At 32.0% G+C, this 26,998-nt stretch overlaps 1 protein-coding gene across 6 annotated transcripts in view; it reads right to left on the reverse strand.

Annotated features, from left to right (window-relative positions):
• The window catches only part of Phf14 (PHD finger protein 14), a 320,314-nt gene that overhangs the window by 209,783 nt on the left and 83,533 nt on the right, over positions 1 to 26,998 (reverse strand). For 4 of the 6 annotated variants that reach the window (XM_087204669.1, XM_021244762.2, XM_087204668.1 and 1 more), the window contains exons 15-16: positions 7,073 to 7,123; positions 6,836 to 6,957 (exon numbers count right to left, since the gene is read on the reverse strand). In XM_087204669.1, coding sequence (XP_087060795.1) covers positions 6,836 to 6,957; positions 7,073 to 7,123 — 173 coding nt within the window. Of the gene's footprint in view, positions 1 to 6,835; positions 6,958 to 7,062; positions 7,124 to 26,998 lie in introns of all 6 variants that reach the window. The other 2 variants (XR_015448743.1, XR_015448744.1) reach the window with 1 other exon arrangement.

Consider the following 26,998-nt stretch of genomic DNA (forward strand, 5'->3'; position numbering starts at 1 on the left):
ATTCTTGATAGGAATAAGTGCTATGACAGTACCTACTTTTGTCAAAATTTACCAATTTAACTTAGCATTTATGTATTTCATTGTATGTAATTACTAAAAAACACATACACAAGCCAATCAATAACTGAACTAAGCACACTTACTCTTTGCAGTGACGTGGGTTGGCAATTCTAAAACTACTTTCTATATTTTAAGTTTAAGCAAATAGGTAAATATACTGCCCTGAAACTTAAAAGTTAGAGAACCAGACAATTCACAAGTAAATATTAGTGAATGGAAGTAATATTTCCATGAAACTATGCTTTTTTTGTCATTTCATCATCTAAGAACTTAAAACTACAAGGAAACTGAACTGTTTCTTGGTTTTTTAATTTTTCAACTTAGTTTATATTGTATGGATTGCAAAACTCTGCAAAACAAGGCACATATGATGAAGCTTCTATATAGGTTTAGCCAAATTTTTTTTTTTTTTGCTTAATTTTTTGTTGTTTAGGTCTAGATTAATGGGACTGTAGTTTATCAAAAATATTTATTTTAGGGCTGGGGATTTAGCTCAGTGGTTCCACTGCCTGCCTCACAAGCGCAAAGTCCTGAGTTCAATCCCTGGTACAAAAATATTTATTTATTTATTTATTTATTTATTTATTTATTTATTTATTTAAGAGCTATGCCAGCAAGTATGATGTACTATAAAGGGCTCTTATCTATATTTGCTGGTTTTTTCCTATTCTCTGAGTTTAAAAGAGAAAGAAAAATACTGTTGTTAATCTCTGTTCAGGCTGATTGCTCTATATATCCTACGATTTTTACATTAAATACTGGCATTCTTAGTTTTACTTTTGTTATTAAGCTGATTCACTAAAAAGTGCAGCTTTTTTCATAGAAGCTAGAAAAACTAAACAGGTTTTCAAATCAATAGTAAGTTTTCCAAATTAAAGGATACCCCATAAGGTAAGTCCTTTTATCTAAGTTGTTAAAAATCTTAAAAACCAACTATGTACAGAACAGAAATTAGTAAATATTTTCTCAAAATAGAAACATGTTATATTAAACACTCCATAATTTAGCAGAAATGGATGCTTCTAATTTTACTGAATTTTAATTTAAGTATTAGATAATGATACTGTTTGGTAAAAAGATCAGAATTTCCTTGCAAAACAATTGCTCCTAAAGCAGGTATCAAAAAACATAAAGTAGGGCTGGGGATTTAACTTAGTGGTTTCGCCGCCTGCTGCGCAAGCGCAAGGACCCGAGTTAAATCCCTGGTACCAAAAATAAATAAATAAATAAAATAAAGTAAATGTAAAAAGAAAAATCAAGTATCAAACACATAAGAAAGTTTCAAAAGAGTCATGGTTAGATTTCTTTGTTTAAATTTGCAAATAATTTTTAATGATTCATCATCATTTTGGATTTGGAATGTTAACACTTCCCTTTTGATGGGAAGAAAGTCAGACAGCAAAATTTTTAGGGTATGAATTACAGACTATCTGTATGCCTTCAGAGACATCTTACTACGGTATTTCATCTTGGCCTTGTGGGAATATTAAACCTAAGAAATTAGAAGATTAAATATCTTGCAAAAGATTCGTCAATTCAACTTGAGGTGAAATGTGTGAATCGCCACTTTGTAGGGGTTAGTGTTTAAGGGAAAGAACACAGATGAAGTAGGAAGGCATGACTGTGCTTTCAAGATACTTTCAAGGAGAAAAGCCAAATTAAGCCTCTATTAGAAATAATAGTAGCCAAAAATGAGGAAAGGGGCAAATCACAAAGGTTGGAAGTGTGACATGTAGGGATATGCAATACACTTGTACCATATTCAAAATCTGAGCTTTTGAAACAATGCTTTAAAAAATAATTCCACAATACTAATTATGACTTAGGAATACAAGACAAAAACAAAACAAACTTAAACCCATCTTGAAAACTGTTGTAGAGGAACAGAAGTTTATCCAAAAATATCCTTGTGCAAAAAAACCATATTTTTCATGTACATGAATTTATTAGCAGACAGAAGCCATTTAAAGATCCATATTTGTTTTTTGTTTTAATTTACCAGTATCCAAATAATATATATTTGTATCATCACTATATAATCATATGATAATACTAAATGAATATGCAAACTTTATCACTATTAGGAGAAATTACTATCTGATTAGCTGTACAAGACTCAAGTTTATCATCAAATTAAATGTTTGTTTTAAGAATTCGATCAAATGCAATGCTAACTTCTTAAAAGAGAAAAATCTCGGTTCCATTCTAAAAGTAATTTGAATAACCCATTTTCAGTGGTCTGAAGTTCTACAAACATAGTAACTAAATCATAACCAATTTTCGCTTTCCTCTCAGCCCTAACAAGTCTCAGACAGAAAATCCTTTTGATCCCAGTTAATTTATAAGCCTTCATATTAGTTATAATTAAAAAGTTGATTAAAAATTTAAAAATCAGAAAATCAGAGACTAGTATGTGAAATAAAAATCTAACATATATTTATATATAAAATACACGTATATTTATATATAAATTCTTGCTGGCATTCCTAATAATTTATAAAATTTAGTTTAAGGGGAAACATTCAGAAGCCAGAAGTTTAAAAGGTAAAATAAATAAAAGTGCTAACAATATTGTTTCAAGACCCAACTGACAACCTAACTTTGTAACCAAAATAATTCAATGCTTATATAATCTCCCATATACTCAAATAAGGAGACTCTAGAAAGCATTTAAAAATGTGGAATTAGCTGTAAAAGTGAAATAGCTTCACATATCATTTTGTGCCTTCCATGCTTCTGTATAATGACTATAATACAAAATAACTACGCAAGAAACTCATGGATTCTAGGTTTGGTTTTAGGAACACTATTTTCTCTCCCCTACTTCTCATGAAGTAATAAAAACATTACATTGAATGTACACAGTTAAGATAAAATTTGAGGTTTAAATCTTTAATCTTATTTCTAATTTAATAGCTTAATAAAAATTTATGGACAAGAAAAGCCTATTTATTTCTAAATCTGTCTTTTGAAAATCAAATATGTTCAATGACAGGAAGAAATAATTTCATTTCTACTTTTGCATAGATGCATCAACCTATCTCAAATCTGTGGTTCTTAATACACAGAAGATTAAAATCTATGTATTTTAGGGACACAAAAGTGACCTCCATTATTAAGTCTTTTAAACATCTTCATCAAATACCTTTTATAGTTAATGACTCATTTGCTCTCGCATAAGTTTTTATTAATCCATCAAAAGAATAATTTGTCACTATTCAAGTGGAGTTTACCTATTAAGTATTTGTCATTTATTTATCAAGCATTTAATGGGTATTAAATGTGGAAAGAAATACAGTACCACAAATATGACCCATAAATATATCCAAAAAAAAATCCCTCTCAAAACAGATAAATGTCTACATAGATCTCAAAATTCCAAGTTGAATTTTCAATTTGGCCTTTAACATTTAAGTCACATATTTAATTCCATAAAGGATTGTGTTTTTAAAAAGAAAATGCTCACATAATTTTTTACTAAATTTCAAAAGCAGGTGGGCAAAAGGGAAGCATTATTAAAAAATAATTACCATATGATACTATAAACCAGCTTTATCTTTCTCTTTATGACCTTGATAATTTTCATATAACCCACATCTAATGGAAATAGTTTAATCATTTTAGATTAAGTCATACAACAACTTTACGCCCTTATATTCTAGAGATAATTATATACAAAATCAGGATTATGTACAATTTCCGAGGGAATAAAAATCAGTTTTATGGGTCATATTTACCAATTATGACCTTCAGCTCAACATACACATATCTGTATATGTATACTGTGTATTATTAAATGATACTATTGTCTTAATATTTTATATAGAAAGGCTTTTACCATCAGCTATTATTCACCAAATATGTAATGAAACAAAGTATGATTCTGATCATACTTTTTATATGTAAGAGGAAAACTTGAGGCAAAAAATGCTAAATTATTTGCCAAAGCCCTAAAAAACACAGGCACAGCATATCTACACTAATAACCATTTACTGATAAACAGCATGCAATTTCCCAATGATATAAAAATTATACACTTAAATTCACATATAAACATGTATAAGTAAGTGAAAAAGCAAGAAAAATATTTAAGAAGGAATTTTCTGTACAGCCTGAATTACATAGAGAAGTGTGGTTTCAAACTCAAAGCTACTAAAGAGCTATTTCTAGTGAGTTACAGATATCAGTTCAAGGAAACTTGAGAAAATACACACACCATATTCAAGAAAAGATCATTATGACCCAAGAAGTCCATTTCATAGAATCTAATACACTTATATAATGAGTATGATGTATCTCTGACCACCCATTGACATATATCATTATAGAAAGTTAGGCCTTGTTTAAAGTATCTTAAAGTTATAAAATATATGTACAGTTAAGATACATTATAATTATAAAAATTCCACTTTAAATCAATTAAAATGCTTAAACTGAATATATATATACACACATATATTTGTGTGTGTGTATATATATATATATATATGTATCTTTTTAAGAAAGATCATATTACAACCATAAAACCTTTTATGGTATTGCTTTATATCCAGCTAAACTTGTACTCAAGGGCCGGGGATTTAGCTCAGTGGTGCCGCTGCCTGCCTCGCAAGCACAAGGTCCCAAGTTCAGTCCCCAGAACCAAAAAAAAAACAACAAAAATGTGTACTCAAAAATATTAATTAAAACATTTACTTTCCTCTTCATTACCTCTTCAAAATCTTGGCAGAAAATTGATGATGTTAACTGCTTAACAAGGCAAAAATCAAGGAAGGAAGGAAACTTTGTATATCATCAATTCTAAAGTAATAAACCATCATTTCCTTCCAGAAGATTTTCACAAAATTCCAGATACCGGCATGTTATATTAATGCAATCTTATAGTAGCAACTAATGAAATAAACAAAAGGCTAATATTACTCAAAAAATATTATCAAGGTTAGAACATAGTAGCTACTTCTTTTCAATACAACTAAAATATGAGATTAGCTGGAAATGCCCTCATATAAATTTTTAAAATAAAAGTATTATTCATTTTCCTAAGTTATGTCAAATACACCCTCAAAAACCTATTAAAATGTTTATATCCTCCTACAGGGAAAAGCCCTGAATCATCCAGTATTTCTTAAAAAATAATGTTTCAAGCAATTAAAAAGTTCACCGGATCTCTAAGTTTTTAACTACCGTTTCAAATTAATCATACTCCTCAACCTCGTCCCCAACCCCAGTGGCATTATCCTGAATTAAATATTTATTACATGACTTATTTTTTTATTTACATTTGCAGTTTTATGTACTCCGTTATATTATGCTTATGCTTGTGATTTCATTTTCACACACTTAAAAAAAATTATATTGTGATTAGAATTATTCATGTGCATCTGTCTTGAGAACTTGGAACAATACTACCCTAAATTTAACTTAATCTATAGGGTAGCTCCCACAGTATTCTACATTAATTATGTTAAAAAGACATTACCCAGAAATTTTAAAACTTCTGAATTTTGTTGAAGCACTTTGATTTTTTGTTTGTTTGGTTTTGTGGTTTATTTTTTTTTTTTTGCTGTATTTTTAATTTTCTTCCTAAATCAATAATAGTATTTTTAAAACCTAATAAATTTAAAATTGCATGCCTTTATTAAATGAAGAAAAACAAATTTTTTGTTTTGCAGTATTGGGGGCTGAACCCATGGCCTTCACCTTCTGACTGAGCTACACTCCCAGCCATTTATATTTTGAGATAAGGCCTCACTAAATTACCCAGGCTGAGATAGAAATCAGAATGGACCTCCCAGAATGCTGCTGGAATTATAGGCTTATACCACTGTGCCCAGCTAAAAATCATATATTCTTAATGACTGAAATAAATGACATTATTTAAAAACATTTATAATCATATAACACAAAAGTATTTTATCAACGTAAATTTACTGTTTTAAATGTTTAATTTTTGTGTCCTCAGTTACTTTAATAGGACTTTACCAAAAGATAATTTTGGAATGACTAAACTATAAGCACCTTTGCCACTGTCCTTTGAAAAGACTGATGGCTCTTTCAAATGAGGTCTGATGATAACCACTCACTTCCCATCTCACCCAGCACTTGGCATGATCTCTTCATTTCAGCAAAGGAGTTGAAACTCCCTGGGCTCTCAAGAATATCTACTATGCAACAGCAGCTGAGATTCCTCATTAGCGTTATATTTAATTTTTTTTTTTAAAAGTACCAAAACAAAACAAAGAAACAAAGAAGAAAACAAAACAACAACAAAATCTATCTAGGCCATCTTTTCACCTTTCTTTATTTCATAAGAGAGAAGCATTTAACACATTCATTTGATAAGCAATAAGAAAGTGCTATAGAAGCTCCTGCCAATAAAATCTGCCTTATCAATGCTGATAAACTTCAACTTTTATAATAAACTAACAGAGCTTAGCAATTATGGTTTTATGAGATAAAACAATAATCTTAGCACAAAATTTTTAAATGAAATTATTTTTGTGGCCTCTATATACAAAGCATTGTCAACTTCTCTTGTCAAGAGAAAATTCTATTGTGCTCAAAATCCAGATTATCATTCTTATTCACATCTAAATCCAGAGTATGTGTCAGGTTAATAAATGAGTAATATCTGTTTCCAAAGTATTGTTACCACTAAATAAGATTTATGAAGGAGCCTATCCTGTATTTTTTTTTTTCATTTTATCTGTGATGAGAAAAGAACGAACAAGGGACTTGAATCCCCTGAAGACAAAGTCTCAGCATCCAACTAACCTGACAAGATTTTCATTGTCTCCAGTTCCTTTGCATGTTGCACATTCAGTTCTTAAATCTTCAGCCTTGGGCTTCTTTTGTAACACAGACTGTCTTTGTCTTCTTTCTCTAGGAACTCTTTCCTGCCATGTAAGGGAGAATAAAATAAAATGAAATTAGAATCTGAGGGAAAAAAATAATTTAAGCAAAAAAATTTGTCAAAGTTTAGACTGTAAAAAGTGCTTAACTTATTCCAACCTCATGTTTTTCTTCCTCAGGAATGAAACTTCGTTTCCGTCCTCTGGTTCTCTAAAAGAAAAGAAAATCCACAAAAATATCTAATGTGTAAATAATAATAAAAATAAATGTTACTACTTAAGTTACACTTGGAAAATTATTATTTCTAATTTGTTACACCACGCCATTGCATTTTGTTACAAACTGTGTTATACACAAGAAAAGCATAACAAAATAAACTTTAAAGTGTTTTACTTTTAAATGCATATTTGATAAGAGTAAATTATCCCTACTTAAGATACTTAAGATTTTTTTCAATATTTCATATTTACCACATAATCATGATTTACTCAGTGCATTTAAATTTTCATGACTTATCTCATGACTTAAACAGCTAAAACACTAATAAACTGAGTCTATAACATCTACTGTTTGCTCACACCTGTGAATGTACTTGCTTTTGCAATGTAAAGAAACAATTCTTTCATGAAAAAAAAAAAGAAACAAGTCTTAAGTAACCATTAAAAGGAGGAGGAAACAAACTCACAAGTCCTCAAATCCTAGTTAAACTGCTGAAAAGAATTCAGTTACAATTTTACATCTCATATTTTCGAACATATTTGCCATTTGAAAAAAGGCATCCAAAATCTTCAACAATAGTGTTTAGTACAATAGCGCTTGCAGCAAATACATGTAAAACCTCCACCCACACAGTAGAGCCTCTGTAGATTTGTGATCTCCAAATGCAGACCACTGTTCTTCAGAGACTGGAAGAGACACCCTCAGAAGTTACTCTGACAGCTGAGATTTTAAAACACTCATACCCAAGTTACATTAGGTATCAAAAAATTCCAAATAGGATTATTTTCTAAAATATTTTCTTAAATTGCTATAATTTCAACTCTTCACAAAATAAATTCCATTGTTATTTAATAACATGACTAATCTCAAACTATTTAATCTGCCCCCTGGATAAAAACAAGTCAATTAAAGTCATTCTAAAAAAATAAACTTATAGGCTATGTACACATTTACAACTGTATTACCAATCAGCCTGTTTCAATTACGTTATGGAGTTAATTAGGAAGAAAATAAATAGGACTATATCCAGAAAAGATCTTTAAATGCAGGCTCTACACCTAATATCCTCACTCTCAGTAAGCCTTGCTTCTAATCAACTATGGCTCATAAGCACTGGCATCTGCTAAGCACCTGTTGGAAACTCAGAATCTCAAGCTTACTCCAATAAATTAAATTAGAATCCGCCTTTTAACAAGAATCCCAAGTAAGTCATATACACATTAAAAACACCATTGCAGAAGAGTCCTTAATATCAACAACATTTATGCAAGTTCTAACTGAATCTTTATTCTATATTCTTCTCTTTCCTTTCTGTGATGCTCTCGTTATTCAATGCTTCAATTTCTGTCCCAGAAAAAAATTCATCTCAAAATTGGTAAGGACCATGTTCCATTCATTTTTCTATAACCAATTAAATTTAATCATATTTTATAAAGGCTCAAGAATTTTGTTTTAATAAAGTAAATTATACTGAAACTAATAAATGATTATACTATATAATACAAATGTTAAAAGATCTGACAAAAAGTTTTGATTATTTTTCCCTTTTCTGATGATTATCCACTTCCATAGAACTATTCTATAAGGTTTTAGAATAGTAAACTATACTATGAGGAAAAGATTAAAATGACTCATTTTAGTTCAATTTATTTCTAAACAGAATCTCTTGTTCAAAAGGCCTTCACACATTTCCACATTCTCTTAATTTAATCTATCTTTTAGGTAATGAAGTATCATCTAGTTTTGAATTGATTTTTCAAGTATTTATTTTAATGTTCCAAGTTCATATTTTCAATTCTTTTAATTACAAACAGAGCATCCCTTATCCAAAATGGTTGCAACCAGCAGTTTTTCAGATTTAAGTTTTAAGATTTCAGAATATCTGCATAGACTTTACCAGCTGAACATTTTTTATCTCAATTTAAAATATGCTGCAATCTGAAATGCTCCAAAATCTGAGGCTGCGTACTGATACTCAGAAAATTTCAGATTTCGAGGCACTTCTGATTTTTCTACTTGAGATCTTCAGCCTGTACTCACTACTTTTGAAAATATATTAACTCTTTAATGTTTAATATGATTCCATCAACTGGAACTCTACTTTTGTATGATGGGGCATAATGCCAATTGACATAGTTACATTTCCCTTTATATTCATAAACTATGTATATACTATATATACTTCATTAAAATATGTATATACTTTATTGTAATATTATTTTTTAAATGAAAAACTATATTTTAGTTACTGAAAAGTTATTTTAAGTTAAATGGATGTATTACTAAATGGTGGTGCCTGATATATTCATATAACAATTTAACAGAAACAACATAATTTCCAAGTGGAAAAACAAGGTTGTTAGATGACAATGAATTATTATCATCTCAGAAAAGAACACAGAAAAATGACTTACTTATATCACCTAACTGATAAGTGACAAAGGTAAACCTCAAATCCAAGTATCTGAATTCCAATTTAATTTTTTGCATGTTACATTAAAAATTAATAACTTATTCTCAGAGATTAGTAAAATGAGAAAGTAAATCTCTTACTTGATTACTTAAATAAACACAAACACTGTGATGCCCAGTGAAAATTTCTTACATTTCAAAACAAGTAAATTGAAGAATTATACCAGAGAAGAATCTCAAATTGGTACTGTGTTCTGCTTAATTTAGTAGCCCAAACGGCACAGTGATTAACATGATCCATTACCAAAGTAATACACAGCATATTTCCTTAGCATTTATGAAATTATTTTTAAAAAAGGATTTAAAATACCAAGTCTTCACAGCAAGAGAATGTTGACAACTATAGGTTTTTTCATAAAGTGGCAGCAACTATAAGTACAAAAGTTCTTAAGATAACAATAAAGTATTTTAGACATCATGTACCTGAATAAACCATAAAATTTAAGAGAAGCTTGTAAGAGGGAGAAATGATGCAAAAAAGCAAAAAGAAAGGTAAAAATTTTTGGCTCATCTCACAGATTATAGCTAAAGAGCTTGCCCCATCTCAGATGTACAGTACTAGTAACGCGGTGATCATTTCATGATATATGTTGATGTTGACATAAACTACATTAGAAACAAAGCAGTTGGATAGCAAAATTTTACTTTAGGATATAATATAGATACACTATCTACAAGTTCCAAATAATCAATTAAGGGTTCATTTATAAATTGTGCTTTGATTTTGAAAGCAATTATTAAATTATTAAAAGTAATTATTAAATTATTAAAAGTATATGTGCACCCATGTTCACAGCAGCACAATTTGTAATAGCTAACACTTGGAAGCAGCCCAAATGCCCATCAACTGGAGACTGGATAAAGAAAATGTGGTTTTTTTATAAAATGGAGTACTAGTCAGCCATCAAAAATGAGAAATTAGAGACATTTATAGCTAAATGGATGCACATTGAGGCAATATTCTTAAGTGAAAAAAACAGGACACACATGTGTAAATACCAAATAGTTTCTCTGGTGTGAGAAACTGAAAGTGTAAATAAGGACTAAAAAGTATAATAGATAATGTGAAATAGGAAGCAAAGGGGCAAAGGGGAAGGGGAAGTGGAAGGGGTAGGGGAAAGGAAAGAAGGGAATGGAATATGAGAAAAATGAAAAAAATGGAACCAAAATCTTTGTAAATAGGGAGGGATGGAAGAGTTGAAGGGAGGGCAGGGGAAGGGGGAAAAATAAGAACCAAGATTGATTATGTAAAGGTGCAAATTTCCAATGATGAATGTCATTATATTGTATACCTAAAATGTACCAACAAAATAAAATTTAAAAAAATAAATAAATAAAAAATAAAAAGTAAATGAAAATATGAAAGTCACTCCAAATCATGACATATTCCAATTCTATCATTTTTTAACAATTTGTTTTACTCAGAGAACAATGATCTAAACTACTTAGATTACCTCACTCTTCATCTGTTTATGATATAATTACTTGAAAAGAGATGAAAAGAAACATCTACAGAACAGATTGAAATGGTATTAGGTTGAAATGGTAGAGACATGTATCTAAACTGAAAAAGAGTAAGTTATACCAGGTGGTTTTTCTTCCTTTCTGGGACATAAAATCCAACAGCCACAAGTCTACAGCGGAAGGGTTTATTTTGGCTCCGACTGTAGAGGTTTCAGTCACAGTCAACTGACTCCAAGGCTAGGCAGCAAGGCAGAAGGGCATGGCAGAGGAAAAGTGCTGTCTTGGCATGGTGGCAGGAAGCAGAGAGATGGGGTGGGGGGAGGCACAGCCTTTCAGGCCACAGCCCCACTGACCCATCCTCCAACTAGGCTTCACCTTCCAACAGTGCTTTTAGCTATGAACCCACCAGTGGATAAGCCACTGATGAGTGTCACATCCCCATGATTCAGTCACCTCCCAACAGGCCCACCTGTGAGTGCAGGAAGCTTTGGGGGCATATCCAGATATAAACCATAACATCAGGCATCATTTTAATAGTTTATTCATCTGAAACAATGAATTAAATACTTCAATTTTAATTAGTTTTTTGGAACTGTGTTATTTTAATTTATATTTAATACATAATAATTTTCCCAAGTAAGCATGATTTATTTAGCAAATGAGCTAAATTTAAAACTAAAAAATAAGGAATGCTTCATCATCTTTCATATCATTAAGCTGGGCTTCACATATTTGCTTATGAACTATTTTCTCTAAATATAACTTTTTTTGGTAACATATAAATAAGGACCACCTTTATATATCTTACATATTAAAAAACATGCTCAAATTCAATGTTAAACAGGAGAATTAAGTCAAACCTTCAAAACCGTCCAGCTAATAGTGTCAGATTTATGCTAAGAATAAATACAAGTAACTTTTTGGCAGGTGTTCAAAATGCTTCAACAGCAATTGTATCCATGTGTACATATGAATATATATATATATATAACATACAATTACTAAAAATAATTTCCAGTGATGAAATTATATTGAAGATAAATCACAGATTAAAATTCGTAATATATTAAAAGAAAATACTGTGTATTTTTTTGCACATAAAAACGAGGTGTGTACACAGTGCCATCTGTTTCTGTTGGCTATCAACAAACAACAGATGTAATGGTGATCACCAAAGTGAGTGTTTTCCCTTCTGGTCAATACGTTCTGGAGTATATTTTTATCTATTTTAATTTATGTAACAGGGTTATGAAGATATCTGAAGAATAAAAAGAAAATCATGGCTTAACTACTATAAATTATAATAACTATAGATCTAAATATAAAATATAAACATTACATTTTACATAAGTAGGTTTCCTATAAAACCCTTCTGGTTGATGATATATACAAAGCAAAATCCTGAAGCTTCATCTATTCTCATTCTCTTTACTTCATAGTCCCTGAAATGAATCAAAATAATGGCTTTCCAAGAGGTAAACTCAAAACAGGAGCTTTTAAGTTCTGAATAAGATTAATTAAGCTAGGTTGCCCAGGGTGAATCTCATCCTAGTTTTCTAGGATGTACAATTTGAGTGAGTCAAGGATGTTCTAGTTCACTACAGAGTTGTTCACCAGGGTTTCTTTAAGACTTTATGACAGATAGATGTTTTATATTCTGTTTAGTATATCAGAAGTCACCTTCAGTCTGGTAATAAGTATCTCTGGTATCTAAATCACCTATAAATAATTTGGCTTTCCCAGGACTATAAAAATTCAAATTAGTAGTATAAAGATAAGTAAAATAAGTCAATGAGACATGACATACAGTAAACTTGAGTCATTCCAATAGAACAGAATCCAAATGCTCCCACAGTTTTCATATATGTGTGTGTGTGTGCATGTGTATGTAGAAATTTAATATTTTTAGATTCTCAAGACTGTGGTCCTAAGATTATTAAATGGCTATTTTGCATATGTATAAAACAAGTTAGAACACAATTGTAACAAAAGTAGACACAAGACTATTTGGTTATTTCTCAAATAAAAACTACCCCATGGAACAGGCTTACTAGTAAGCTCATAGTGTTAAGACAGGAAACCAATTAAATGTGTGTAAGTCTCTTTCCAAAATAATGATCTGAAAAAAATGTGCAACCTGGAAAACTATGGTTTTCAGTCAAAGGTGCTAAAAAGTACTTTATTACCCTTATTTTTAAAAAGATGAAATATATAAAACATAACAAAAAATTTGTGTCCAGAACAATGACCTCAGAACTTCAAAGAAAACAGAAGATGATGCATGTGTTTAAGAGTATGGAAAAATAGGCCTCAGCAAGTCCTTTGGCACTTGTATAGAAGATGAAAAGTCACCAGATGACACAGAGTGTAAGAAATACAAAAAGAAAATCTGAAAGCTTTCAAGTTACATTAAAGTTATTAGAACACATGCCTAAAAGTACAAACATCAATGTTAAAGTAACTTCAAAAGGAACATGGATAAGCTAATTTATATTTTCTTCAAAAGTAAATTGCCTTGCCTAAAAGGAAAATTTTCCACATAAAAAATAATACAGAAAAAATGTCTAAGAAGGTAGTTAAACAGAAGTATCCCAGAAATTCTATAGTTTCACCATGAAATATGATTAATATACAAGAAGAATGGGACCAAATCCCTTGTGAACAGGACAGTTCCTGTCCATTTGAAGTTCAGCACCATGAGTCATCAATAAACTATTTATGATTGAAAAATTACTGTCATTAAAAAGCCAATATGAAATTCACTACTTAAAACAATTACATGTCACTTTGTAAAGGGAATTTTTCAAAAACAAAACATAGCACCTTGGAAACAGTCACCCTGCCCAACAAGTGGCCCACTTGTTAAAAAGAATCTCCTGAAATCACCTATATAATTTTTAGGAAGAAGACAAATGATTATAAGAGCGTAACTGCCATAAGGGGAAATAATAAAGGTTACCAGTAAACATGATTTTTAAAAATAAAAATAAAAACCCTGAAATCTAATTAGAAAGTATTGTCTCCAGATTCTTTGACTATTAATGTACTGAATTCTCTAATAAAGTCTTAGAGATTAAAAAAAAATACAATCATAAAATTCAGAAGGATACTTTTAATTCTAAAATGTGAAATGCTCACATTTCAAGAATGATTAAAAATCATATACACAAAAAAAAAATTTGGAGGAGGATACTTAGAATTAAACCCTGGGCCCCAAAGATGCTAGACAAATACTCCACCACTGAGCTACATACATCCTCAGTCCCAAAATATTTCCAAGCAAATAAACACATTAAAGTCATTTAAGTTTTAAAAACTCTTAAATTAGCCTACATGCAAAAGCCAATATACTAATGATAAAAATTTCCTTAGCACAAAAAATAATTTAAAGAGAAATGAGCTGGCTTTAAAAAGTATTCATATTTTATTTATCTTTAAAGAATTAAATGGTTAAGAAGTTGAAAGATGGCAAAGGCCAGCAGCAGCATATCATAGCCCATCCCAGACCTGGAATCAAGACTCCTGAAAAACAAGTTAGTGAACAGAAAAGGAAGAACTCTGGGAATTAAGAAACAGGTAAAAGGAAAACTAGAAATCATTAAAAAAAAAAAAAAATCATTAAAAATTATTAAATCATTAAAAAATCATTTTAAAAATCATTAAAATCATTAAAAAATCATTTAAAAAATCATTAATCATTAAAAAAAAAAAACCCAGGCAAACTGAAAACAGTGCAGAGAAAAGAATGAAGCAATCTAGAATACTAACCCTGGCTCCCAGGGTGGTTCAGGGTGGTTATCTGTCTCCATAGAAAAAGGTAAGGCTGAAGAGGTCTGCATGCCCAGGAGAAATAAAGGACCAAGCCAACAGCAGCACCAGCCCCAAGAAAAGCCCATAGTCATTGTGAACGGCAAATACAGTGTGGGGTTTTACTCTGAAAGTGACTTCTTCCATATGGCAGCCCAGAGTTGGAGAAGAAATCCACTGCAGCACTCACCATATTTGAGAATGATTAAACAGAAGTCATTTGGGGAAGGGATTAAGACTGCGCTACTAATGGAATCAGAAGAAACAGACCTACACCTTAGAGTTGTGGTGTCATCTTACAACAGTGACTGGTTGAAAGACTCTACACCATTGACTGACCCTGCTAAACAGTAAAGGGAGGGCAGGACTTGGCACACATACCAAAAAAAAGGAAGAAGAAGAAGAAGGAATGGCAACAAAATAGAAATACAGAAAAAATGTCTAAGATGCCTAGCAGTGATTGTCAGCAGTGATTTCAGCAGTGAAATGTCTAAAAATGCCTAGCAGTGATTCACTATCCTTTCCCCATATCTAGTGCATTCCAATACTACAGGCCCTAAAAACAAACCACTCACTCAAATCCAAATATAAGGAAGAATTTCAGGTACTCTCTTTTTTTGTTTGGTTCTTTGTGGGGTTTTCTTGGGGGGGGGGGGTGGTACATTTCTTTCTTTTGCTCTTTGTTTTATTTTCTTTTTCTTGTTTTTTTTTTCCTGTTACTTTCACCTGCTACCTAATTCTTTGTTCTTTAGATGGATTCTTTATTTTACTTTTCTTGCCTCTTCTTTATCTTCCTTTTCTTTTGTCCACAAATTTTACTTCTTTCTCATTTCTAGTTCCCCACCCTCTCAATTTTTATTGTTAGTTTTGTTTTACTAATTTTTAAGAATAGTATTTAGTTAACTCTATGGTATTATTGCTGAATTTTTTTCTATTTTTAATGGCAGTACATTTATGTTAATATTAGGTTAGTCTTTGTGTCTATATTATTATTGCAGATCTCTTTATTGTTAACAGTAATAAAGTAGCTTTTGTTGGTTTGTATAACACGGTATGTCAATATCCAGTTTGTCTTTGACTCTGTTATTACTGGTAATTGCTTTTGCTAGTGGTAGCATAGTTGTTGCTATTATTTGCCTTTACAGTATTTGGCTTGTCTTTGTGTCACAACATTACTGGTTTTTTGTTTTGGGTTTTTTTTCTCCTCTCTGTGTGGTCCTTGAGAACAAGGCACCAGGAGAAGGCTGGACACTAAAACGTTCTTCAAATAGCATGCTGAGTAAGTTGAAGAAGAGTATAAACAACAAAATATAAAGAAGTAGACAAGAACTAAACCAGCACTGCAGGAAATATTCAAGAGAAACTCTAATCCTAAGAAGTACCAAACAGCCAAAAGGAAAGTATACATTTAACTGGGACAGTAGTTAGAAAAAAAGGTTGGGGCGGGGGGGGCAAGCATCCAAAGAAATAAGAACTAGAAAAATAAAGCAAAGACAAGATTCAGTAAAAATCTGAAAATAGTAACTGTCAATATCAATGATCTTTAACTCTCAAATCAAAAGACACAGACTGGCAGACAGAATTTTTTATAACTACAACCACATATTGCTTATAGGAGACAGACATCTCAAAGGAAACTCATAGACTAAAGGTGAGAACATGGCAAATGATACTGCATGAAACCAAAGGCAGAAAGCAAGCAGGAGTAGTTATCTTACTTTCAAACTCAAAAAACTTCAAGCCAAAACTGATCAAAAGAAACAATGATGGGCACTACATACTGGTAAAGAGAACAAGAGATAACAATTATGTATCTATGCATTAAATTTTGGCAGACTCCTCAAACTCTTCAATGAAATTGTACAGGAAGGAGTACTTCCAAACCCATTCCTAGAAGCTAGCATTACCTTGATACTAAAACTGGACAAGACGTTAACTCAAAAAGAAAACTATATGCCAATCTCTTCAAAAAACAAAATGAATCCAAAAATTCTCAAAAAGATACTGGTAAACACAATGCAACGAATCATTAAAAAGATCATATATAATTACCAAGTTGGCTTCATCCCAGAGATGCAAGAATGGTTCAACATACATAAATTAATAAATGCACTATATCACATAAACAGAAACAAGGACAAAAATCACATGATCATCTCGACAGAAAAAGGCTTTGAGAAAACCTAACATTCACACATGATAAAAACTCTGACAAAAACAGGTATAGAAAGATCTTATCACAATCTGATAAAAGCCACTTATGACAAACCCATTGCAAATACTGCACTCAATGAGGGAAAACTGACAGATTTTCCTCTAAACTCAGGAACAAGACAAGGATGTCCACTCTCAGCACCTTCCATTCAACAAAGAATTTAAAACTTCACCCAAAGCAATCAGGCAAAAGAAAGAAATAAAAAGTATACTTACAGGAAAGGAAGAAGTCAAACTATCCTTATCCTCAGACACCATGATCTTTTACACTGAAAACTCAAAAAATTCTACAAAGAGATTCCTAGAACTAATAAAGTCAGAAAAGTAGCTAAATACAAAATTAACACAGAAAATTCAACAGTGTTCCTGTACACCAAAAATGAACCCACCAAGAAAGAAATTATGAAATAATTCCATTCACAATAGCTTCAAAAACATTTAAATACTTAGGAATTAACCTGAACAAGGAAGTGAAAGACCTCTATAACAAAACTGATCATATTCAGAAAAAAGTGATAGAAAAGAACATCACAAAATGGAAAGATATCCCCTGTTCCTGGATAGGCAGAACTTATACTGTCAAAATAGCTATATTACCAAGTCTGATATTGCACACTGAATGCAATCTCAAACAAATGCCAACAGCATCCTTAACAGAAATAGAAAAAATAACCTAAAATTTATAGAGAACTAGAAGAACTCCAGAATAGCAAAAGCAATTCTGGGCAACAAGAGCAAAGAATGAGGCATCTCAATCCTAGATTTTAAGTTATATTACAAAACTGCAATAATAAAGACAGCATGGTATTACCACAAAAACATACATGCAGGCCAGGTGTGGTGGCACATGCCTGTAATCCCAGCACTTGGGAGGCTGAGGCAGGAGGATCACTGTGAGTTCAAGGCCAACCTGGGCTATACAGTGAGTTCAAGACTGGTCTGAACTATAGGGTGAGACCTTGTCTCAAAAAACAAAGCAAAACAAAACACAAAAATATACATGTGTATCAATAGAAGATGAAGAAACAATCCCAGGCACACTCAGTCATCTGATCTTTGAGAAAGAGGCCAACAACTTATGCTAGAGAAAAGACAGCCATTTTTAAAAATGGTGCCAGTAAAACTGGCTATAGACATACGCAGAAGATTGAATCTAAACCTTATCTCTCATCATGTACTAAACTAAAATCAAAATGGATCAAAGATCTAATATTAAAACAAAACAATGAATCTGCTGGAATATAAAATAGGTAAAACTCTTGAAGACATAGCCATAAAAGCAGGACTTCCTGAATGAAACCCCAACTGCACAAGAAAAACATCAAGAATCAACAAAGGAAATCATATCAAATTAAAAGCTTCTTCACAGCAAAGGACACAACCAACAGAGTGAAGAGACAATCTACAGAATGGGGAGAACTCAAAAAAAAAAAAAAATTAGACTACCCAAAATAAAAAACCTCATCAAAAAAATGGACCATTGAAATGAACAGACACTTCTCAAAAGAAATAAAAGTGGCCTATAAGTACATGGAATATTCAGAATCTTCATCCATTAGAGAAATACAAATCAAACCAGTGAGATTCTATCTTATTCCAGAAAGAGTAGCTATAGTGAAGAACTCAAAAAAGCAAATGCTGGCAAGGTAGTGGGGGAAAAAAAAACCTTCTACATTGTTCATGGAAATGTAAACTAGTACTACCACTTTGGAAAACAGTGTTCAGATTCCTCAAAAAACTAAAAATAGCAATTCCATTTGATCCAGCTATTCTCCTTCTGAAAGAGTTAAAGACACTGTATTATATGCCAGTGTTTATAGAAGCACAACTTACAAGAGATAAATCTTGGATATTGCCTATATATCCATCAACAGATAAGTGGATAAAGAAAATGTGGTATACAGTATACATACAGTAGAGTACTACTCAGCCATAAGGAAGGATAAATTGGAATTATTTGTAGGAAAATAGATGCACCCTGAGACCATAAAACTAAGTAAAATAAACCAGACAGTAGGTTAAAAATTGCATGGTTTCTCTTATATGAGTATATTAATTTCAGGAGCAAAGGAAAGGATTACAGAAGACAGGGATTTAGACCTTTCACTCATAGGAAGGTGATCTAGGGTTGGAGGGAGAGGGGAGGAAGAAGACAAAGTTAAAAGGATTAAGAAGCTATATATGTGTGTATATATACATATATACAAGGCACATATGTGTGTGTGTATATATATATACACACATATTCCCCATTATAAATGTATTCATTATATATTACAAACATGTATAGTACCAGTAAAAAAAATTTTAATTAAATAGTTGAAATATTACATGACTTTTTTGCTGAAAGTATGCTGTAACTCATTAATAACCTTAACTAATAAGTAAATCTATATTAAAACTAGATTATGCTGATTTCCCCCTATTAACTTTAAAATTTTACCAAGTTAGTAATGTGAGTGATGTCTTCAAGATGCCTATTATAAAAACATGTAGGTAAGGTAGATAAAGTTATGAAATGATGCTCAAAATTATTACACTAAATTTTATGTTAAAGGGGATCAATGCTTTTACAATATATAGCTTGCTGTTTTTTCTTTCTTTTTTCTTTTCTTTTTTTTTTTTTTTTTTGGTACTGGAGATTGAACTCAGGTCCTTGTGCTAGCAAGGTAGGTGGTGTAACCACTCAGCTAAATCCCTGGCCCCATGTTATTTTTTAAATTTCAACTGATCAACACCAAGATATTGGGCAATGCAAAACAAAGTCTTTCTCACCCAGTAGAACACTTCCCTAGGAACAGTCAAGTATCTTGGTGGCTCACCTCAATCTTCTATCATCCTCTTCTACCTCACAGCCATTACATCCCCTAATGAGGCAATTAATTTAACCATATCTGTCAAAAATCACTCTATACTTCCAAACTTATGACATTTATCTGGGTCAACTTTACCTTAAGGGCATAGACCATGTTTCCATTTTGATTTTTTATGCAGCTCCCGGCCCAGTGTCTTACCTTAGTTTCACAACAGGCACCTGTTAAAAAATATAAACCTAATCATGTTCCACAAGTAGGGCAAGCAGTCACAAGCAAACTAGTCATAAAAGACCCAGATTTGCAGGCAACCAATTTTATTCTTTAACATGGAGAACTATGCAGCCGAGGAGTAATACAGCCAATATCACTTATACAAAAGAAAAATTGCTACAGTTTTGAAAATTGTGAAAATAATATAAATTCATGTTTCTATACACTATGAGCAAAAGTTTAAAGTATTATCTCCTCCTTACTGAACTCTGATGGTTTTACCCAAGCAGGCAGAATAGGATATGGATCAAATCACTGAGACTAAAACTTGTGTTGTGTGCATCACAAGTCATGATATGCTTTTTTATTTATTTATTTACTTACTTACTTACTTATTTTGGTACCAGGACCTTGCGCTTGCCAGGCAGGCTCAGTGCCACTGAACTAAATCCACAGCCCCATGACATGCTTTTTAAGTGTTGTAAGAGTATGACTGGTATCTTCAAAAGTATTTTTTAAAAAACCAATGAAGGTGTAAAAATAGGATATTATAAAATGATAAATGGACTATGTGACATTAGACAGTGAAGGCATCACAGATGAATGAAACAGAAACACAAGGTCAATGAGATTACAATGTTGTTTTGGTTCAATGCCAAAGGAATGATCCTGAAAATGTGAAAGGCAGAAGATATTACTTGAAATTAGTGGAAAGAAGTACTATAATAAAAATTCACAGTTGAAAGATTAGAACCATATAATATATTAGTAAGTTCAAGAAAAAGGTTTTTACTCAAGTAATATAAGAAACAGAAGAAAATATATGAAATATGGTCATTTTACATTTAAAAGTAGGCAAGATACATAAATTAACTCATTGTCCTATAAACATGTTTGAGAGCATAGAAAGAAAAGCAATTCCCCTAACATAAAAGAAGCTGTATTGTTATGTTAAGTTAGATTCCAGCCTCAAAGGTAATATTTTTATTCCTACAATTTAAAAATGTACAGAAAAAAACCCTTATTATTATCATTATTGGCTATCATTACAAAGGTAAAATTACAAGGAAATTTTCTGATATATATATAAAATTATTTATCTAAAAGTTACTTTATAAGGTGATTTTATTATCATATATACTGGATGTACAAATCCAAAGTCTATGCTCAACAACTGAAAATTAAATAAATTACATTAAAGCTGACCTCCCAAACAATGAAAATGACAATAGATGGGTATAAATAAATTTCTGAAGCAAAGAATTGCTCAATACTATCAAAATAAATGGGGCTCCTTTGCCAAGGTGTCTAATGAGAAAACCTCTATATTCATTTGTTACCATGTATAAATAAAGAGGAAGAAAGAAAAATCACTGGGCTACAGCAGGCTAATATATCTATTACAGTGCCTTTTATTTATTAAGATTTCCTACTTTGTCCATGTTTCTTTCAATTAACACTTTTTTTAAATTGAAAAAGAGAGAAAAAAAAGAAAACTGAAGGAGAGGGAACCTAACTCACTCTTAATTATGGGGTAAACGCTGTGAGGGTAAAAGCTGGATGTCCACAAAGACAGCAAATGTATAAAGTGCTCTTAATTTTAAATACTACAGAACCTGTAAAACATCTAACTCTTGTGACCTACAATAAAGTTATCCTCTTCGTATTTTACAACTCTTCAAGTCACTATCTCTAGATATTTGCTGCTAGTGATTCACTCAACCACTTAATCAAGAACCTACTGCATTTCTTGCACGAAACTCAAACTTGGGAAATATGGATTAAAAAGACAATATGATCCTCCCCAAAGAGAAAAGAGTAGGAGGAAAGGCAGAGGAGTCTGAAAATATTAGCTCATAGGAGACCTACTATGTGCCAAGCAAGCACTATAATAGGCAGCTGGTTCCTATGCTAGAGTATCTGTGGTTAATTTAGCACATACCTCTACCATCACCACCATAACCACTGCTTATCTGAGGCTGGAAACCACATTTCCCATAATTCCCTTCACTCTGTAGTTTCATATTAATAACCTGAAGTTTGGTAAAGTGTAGGCCATTTTTCTCAGAAGGTTAAAGGAGTTAGATGCTTGTCTTCTTCACATTCTGTAGCTTCATAGAACTTTCCATCAGTTCCCAATTCATGGTCCCCAAAAGCTCCATGAACTTCCCCACAAATTCCCATTTTTTTCACCCATTCAACAGTACTCCTCAGGCTGAGATGTTCATCATCAAGTTCTCTGACCTAATGTCAGTTCTGAATACCTGCTTGGCATTTCAAGGTAAGATATCTCACGGACAGTTCGTTGCTCAAGAAGTCTCTGACTTATAAAGACAAATTTCTTGACATCCATAACCCCAGCTATGCCAATCAGTGTATTAATCCTTAATTCTTCATAGAATGATCCATTTTCCTGACCAAACTATTAGTAATGTAAGAAAGAATGCTGCAAGAATGTGGAATCTGGGCCGGGGATTTAGCTCAGTGGTGCTACCACCTGGCTCACAAGCACAAGGTCCAGAGTTCAATCCCCGGTACTCGACCTCCCCCGAAAAAAGAATCTGCAAGTCTTTCCAAGGAAAAGTATCAGGGATAATTACTAGTTGTCTTGTCTACAAAGCCAGCATAATAATGTATGGGCTCAGGAACTTGACAAGTTTGACATTCAGCTCTACCACTTACATGTTGTACCTAGTCTCAGATTATCAAGCAACTTAAATTCTTTGCCTCAGTTTTCCATGTGTAAAATGGCAGTGACATGAGTACCTACTTCAGGGGATAATTATGACAAATTAATATAAAGTAAACAGTAAATACAAGATAAAGGTTAAATAAAAGAGAGCGACAGTTATTAAAACACTTAAGTAGCTAGAGATGGAGTACTCACAGAACAATCTAGGACAGTGATGGTGAAACTTTTAGAGCTTTCAATGATACAAACAGCCAGATGATGTACATGTGCCACAGGTTCGTCACCTCTGATCTAAGATGTTACAAAGTAAAATCTCTGAAGCTAGAAATAGTATATGAAGAATTTTCTAAAATAAGATTATTGCTTTTACTTAGTAATACTTAAATATTCTATACTTCTTAAACTATCCTACTACTGCTCTGTATATCTCATTGATAGCTTGTTGTTTTGTTTTTGATAGATACACCAAAAGAAAGGTCAGCTATTCAAAGTTCCAAATATATACCCTCGTAACAGAGATAGGTCCAAGTCACATGAATTGAGTTGGGGAAGGTAAATGTTGGGAGGAAAGTCAAAGGACATTTTTGTCATTCGTTACATTTTTTCTAACCAAAAACAGTATTTAAAGATTATTTTTAAGGTTAAAATTAAATTTAAAAATAATTCTATCTTTCAGAATAAGTTTCAAAATAATAACTGATAGTAATCATGAGATAATGTTAAAATACAAAGCAGAGAGAGCCTTTAAATTTGTATAGGAAGGGTACTTTCATAAACGCATTTTCATTCTTTCAAATGGAAACAGTTCTTTAACTCATTATTTTTAACAACAAATCTTTACTGCTGAAATTTTTAAAAAGTGCTTTGCTGGCTAATCTTTTTATCACCTATGAGTATATAAAATGTAGAAAACACTATCCTATGAAAGTACTATCTCAAAATGTACTGTATTCTTTCAGATTTCTATAAATTCTTATTAAGAAAACTAGAGTAGAATGAAAGAAAAAAAATTACTTTCTTCAATATCTAAATAATACAGTCATAATAAGGGTTGCTGAAGTGTTCTATTCCCTGTTGAATTCTCTGGCTGCGGTGAAAACTGCCTGTCAGCAGGCAAAAGTAGATGCCATTCTTCTAGGAGCAACTGTGTTTAGCACAAAGCACATGCTAAAGTGCAGAGACTGAGCCCACTCTCTTATCTTTCTTAACACTAATCAAACCAAGTAAACATATCAAAAAGATACTTGTTGGTTAATCAGAAAAAGTGAGATGCAAAAAGCCAAGTGTTTTGTGTAAATTTGAAGTGAGTAGTTAAGAAGTGGACGGAGAGGCCAGGATGGACACCACCTGTACTTCTCCATCTTTGTTCTCAATACACAAGTACACACTTTTTCTCAGAGCAGGTTTCACTGTATATACAATTCACAGGAAAAAAGCAAACTACAATAGAATATCAAAACAAATACACACTAGTAGTTTTCATATATACATGCTACCAGTGTACTTTATTGGTTTTCTGCCTTTTTATTTTTTGCTTCTTTTCTTTTTAATATCAACTTCAAGGTATAATAACAACTGCACTGTGAGTTACAGGAGTGATGTAGATGTTCCTGCACAAGCCTAACAATGAAAACTCTTAAATACTCTGCACAAAGGAGTATTGAATCCAGCACAAAATGTGAATGAACTCCGTTATGCAAGTTAGTAGGTAGATGTGTGCCTGGCTCTCCACAGATAACACTGAGCTGAGGAAAGAAACAAGAAACATTCTGCTGTCGGGTCAGAGTGCCACTACGCAAAAATCATAACTGCTAAGTATGGTACCTAATAACCAAATGTTGGGAGATGCCATTTGTACCACAAATAAATGTTAATCTACAGATCTCAAAAAAGACCGGAGTTCTTAATTGAAGCTATCTGAGTTTGATTCCTCTTTTTTGCTACTTACAATCTGTAATATCCTAGGTAAGTTATTCAAGCTTTCTGTGCCTCAGTTTCATTATATGTAACATAAGAGCTGTAATATTTTTAAACACTACCTTATTAGGAAGGGAAACAGGATGAGGTATTTAGGATGAGAGCTCACATAATGAGCCGTCTATATATGTTAAGTATTATTACTATTATTAAACCATCTTATGTAAAAGCCAACTAATACCCCGTCCTACCATACTGTCTTGTGACTTGCCTATCTTTGAAAAATGAAGCAAAGTAACTAAAATACCTAATGGTCAAGTAGTAGGAAGAAACACAAAATAAAAACGAACCGGGTCTTACCCAAACATTTTTAACCTGTGAATTACTTCTTTTCCCCTTTCACTCCCTTACTACTACCACAAATTTTTTTAAACATCAAGGCATAAAGTATAAAAAGTGAGAGAGTAATAGCAGGGTTAAAATAAGACTTTAATCTAAAGCACCCTGATCATGTTATAATTTTGATGATTTCTCAACAACTCCATAGAAGCCAGCTATTCAATAATAAGGTTAAAGTGTTATAGGCTTAATAATACTATAAGGTTTTGATTTTTTTAAAATATTATTTCAAAAGAATACTAATTTATAAATACCACAAAATGAATTACTAAAACAAAACGATCATTTTGAGCAGCATAAAATGACTTAAAACTACTTTGGCTAGTTGTGCAATCACTGTTTCCTAAGGGAACATAACAAGTCTGAAAGAAACTGATAAAAAGTTATGGAACAAACGATCATTTTAAAAGTCTACTGAATTATCTATTATTTTAAAATGGAAGATTGAAGCTTAGGATATGTTACTTTTATCTTATGCTGGGCATGCTAAACAGACTGCCACTGAGCTACACCAATAACCTCCTGGAATCTTTTTTCTTTCTTTTTCTCCTGGAGTTTTTCTCCTTTGATTTTGGTAGCTTCATTTATACTTCCTTATAGCTGTATGGGAGCTGTTCATCATAGATAGAATGTTTGTATGTGGTTTTTTCTTTTGTTTTTACATTTTTCCCCAGTGTTTACATATTCAAAAGTGCCAAAGCTATGTGGCTCTAGGCAAATTGACAAAGACTAGGAGAGATGTTCTAAAATATGCATAGTTTTTTCTTGAGAAGGCTTAAAATGAAAATCATATGAGAATTATTGGACATACTCTTATTCTACACACAAACCTCAAGTTTTGTAATCATTTTCACCCCTGAAATGTAAAAAAACGAGTTCAGAATAAAGACAGGAATGAAGGTAGATTAAAATGAAACTGAATTTTTTTAACCTAATATCTGAAAAATTGAGGCAGAAAAATATAGACCTTCTATGAATTATATTCAATGTATTTCAAATATCATTATAATTAATAAGGTGAAAGATTTAAAATTTTGTGTAAGACACTGCCGGGTATGGTGGCACATGTCTATAATCCCAGCTCTCAAGAAGCTGAGGCAAGAGGATCACGGGAGTTCCAGGCCAGCCTGAACTACATAGTGAAACCCTGTCTCAAAAAACTAAATAAATAAATAAAATAAAATAACACTCATTGCATTTTTAGGAAAAAAAAGGGGGAAAGAGGAACTCATCTGAAATGATAAAATTAAGATCAGGTTTCACTGATCACTCTCTTCTGTATCGTTATGCTGTTTGATCAGCATGGTATGACACCTCGCTAACATGCTAATCAAAAGCTTTCTAAATGGACTGGTGGGGAAAAAGAGGGAAGATGTGAGGGAAAGAGGAATGGTAGATAATCATAAATATTATTTAGTTATTTTCAAATTTTATTTTGTATAACACTTAAGAAAGTTACTTAGCCCAAACCCATGAATTCTAATTTGTTAGCTCTAGGATATTAACTCTACACTCTAACAAACACCCCAAAGGACAATGAGGCAAGTAATCTACAGTCTCTAGAATACCATTTCCAAGCCTGGTACCACCCCACACAGTACTCTGTGCTGCAATTTTTAAAATCTTTACCTGTAAAATTAAGTGGAAAGATAAACAATGTTTCTATGTAGTAGGATTTTTTGGAGCTTCAGTAAACATTTCAATTCTCATGAGTGAGAAAATAACCATACTACATATCTTAAATTATTGTAGTGCAATCATTTCCACGGTGTTTAATCTACCAATAACTATATTCCTAAAAACCTTCAGACAAGGGGCGGGAATTTAGCTCAGTGGTTTCGCTGCCTGCTACGCAAGCACGATGACCCGAGTTCA

Source organism: Heterocephalus glaber, unplaced genomic scaffold (assembly GCF_053883595.1).
Source record: "Heterocephalus glaber isolate CG9 unplaced genomic scaffold, H.glaber_assembly_v1.0 deba00000546, whole genome shotgun sequence".
NCBI lineage: Eukaryota > Metazoa > Chordata > Mammalia > Rodentia > Bathyergidae > Heterocephalus > Heterocephalus glaber.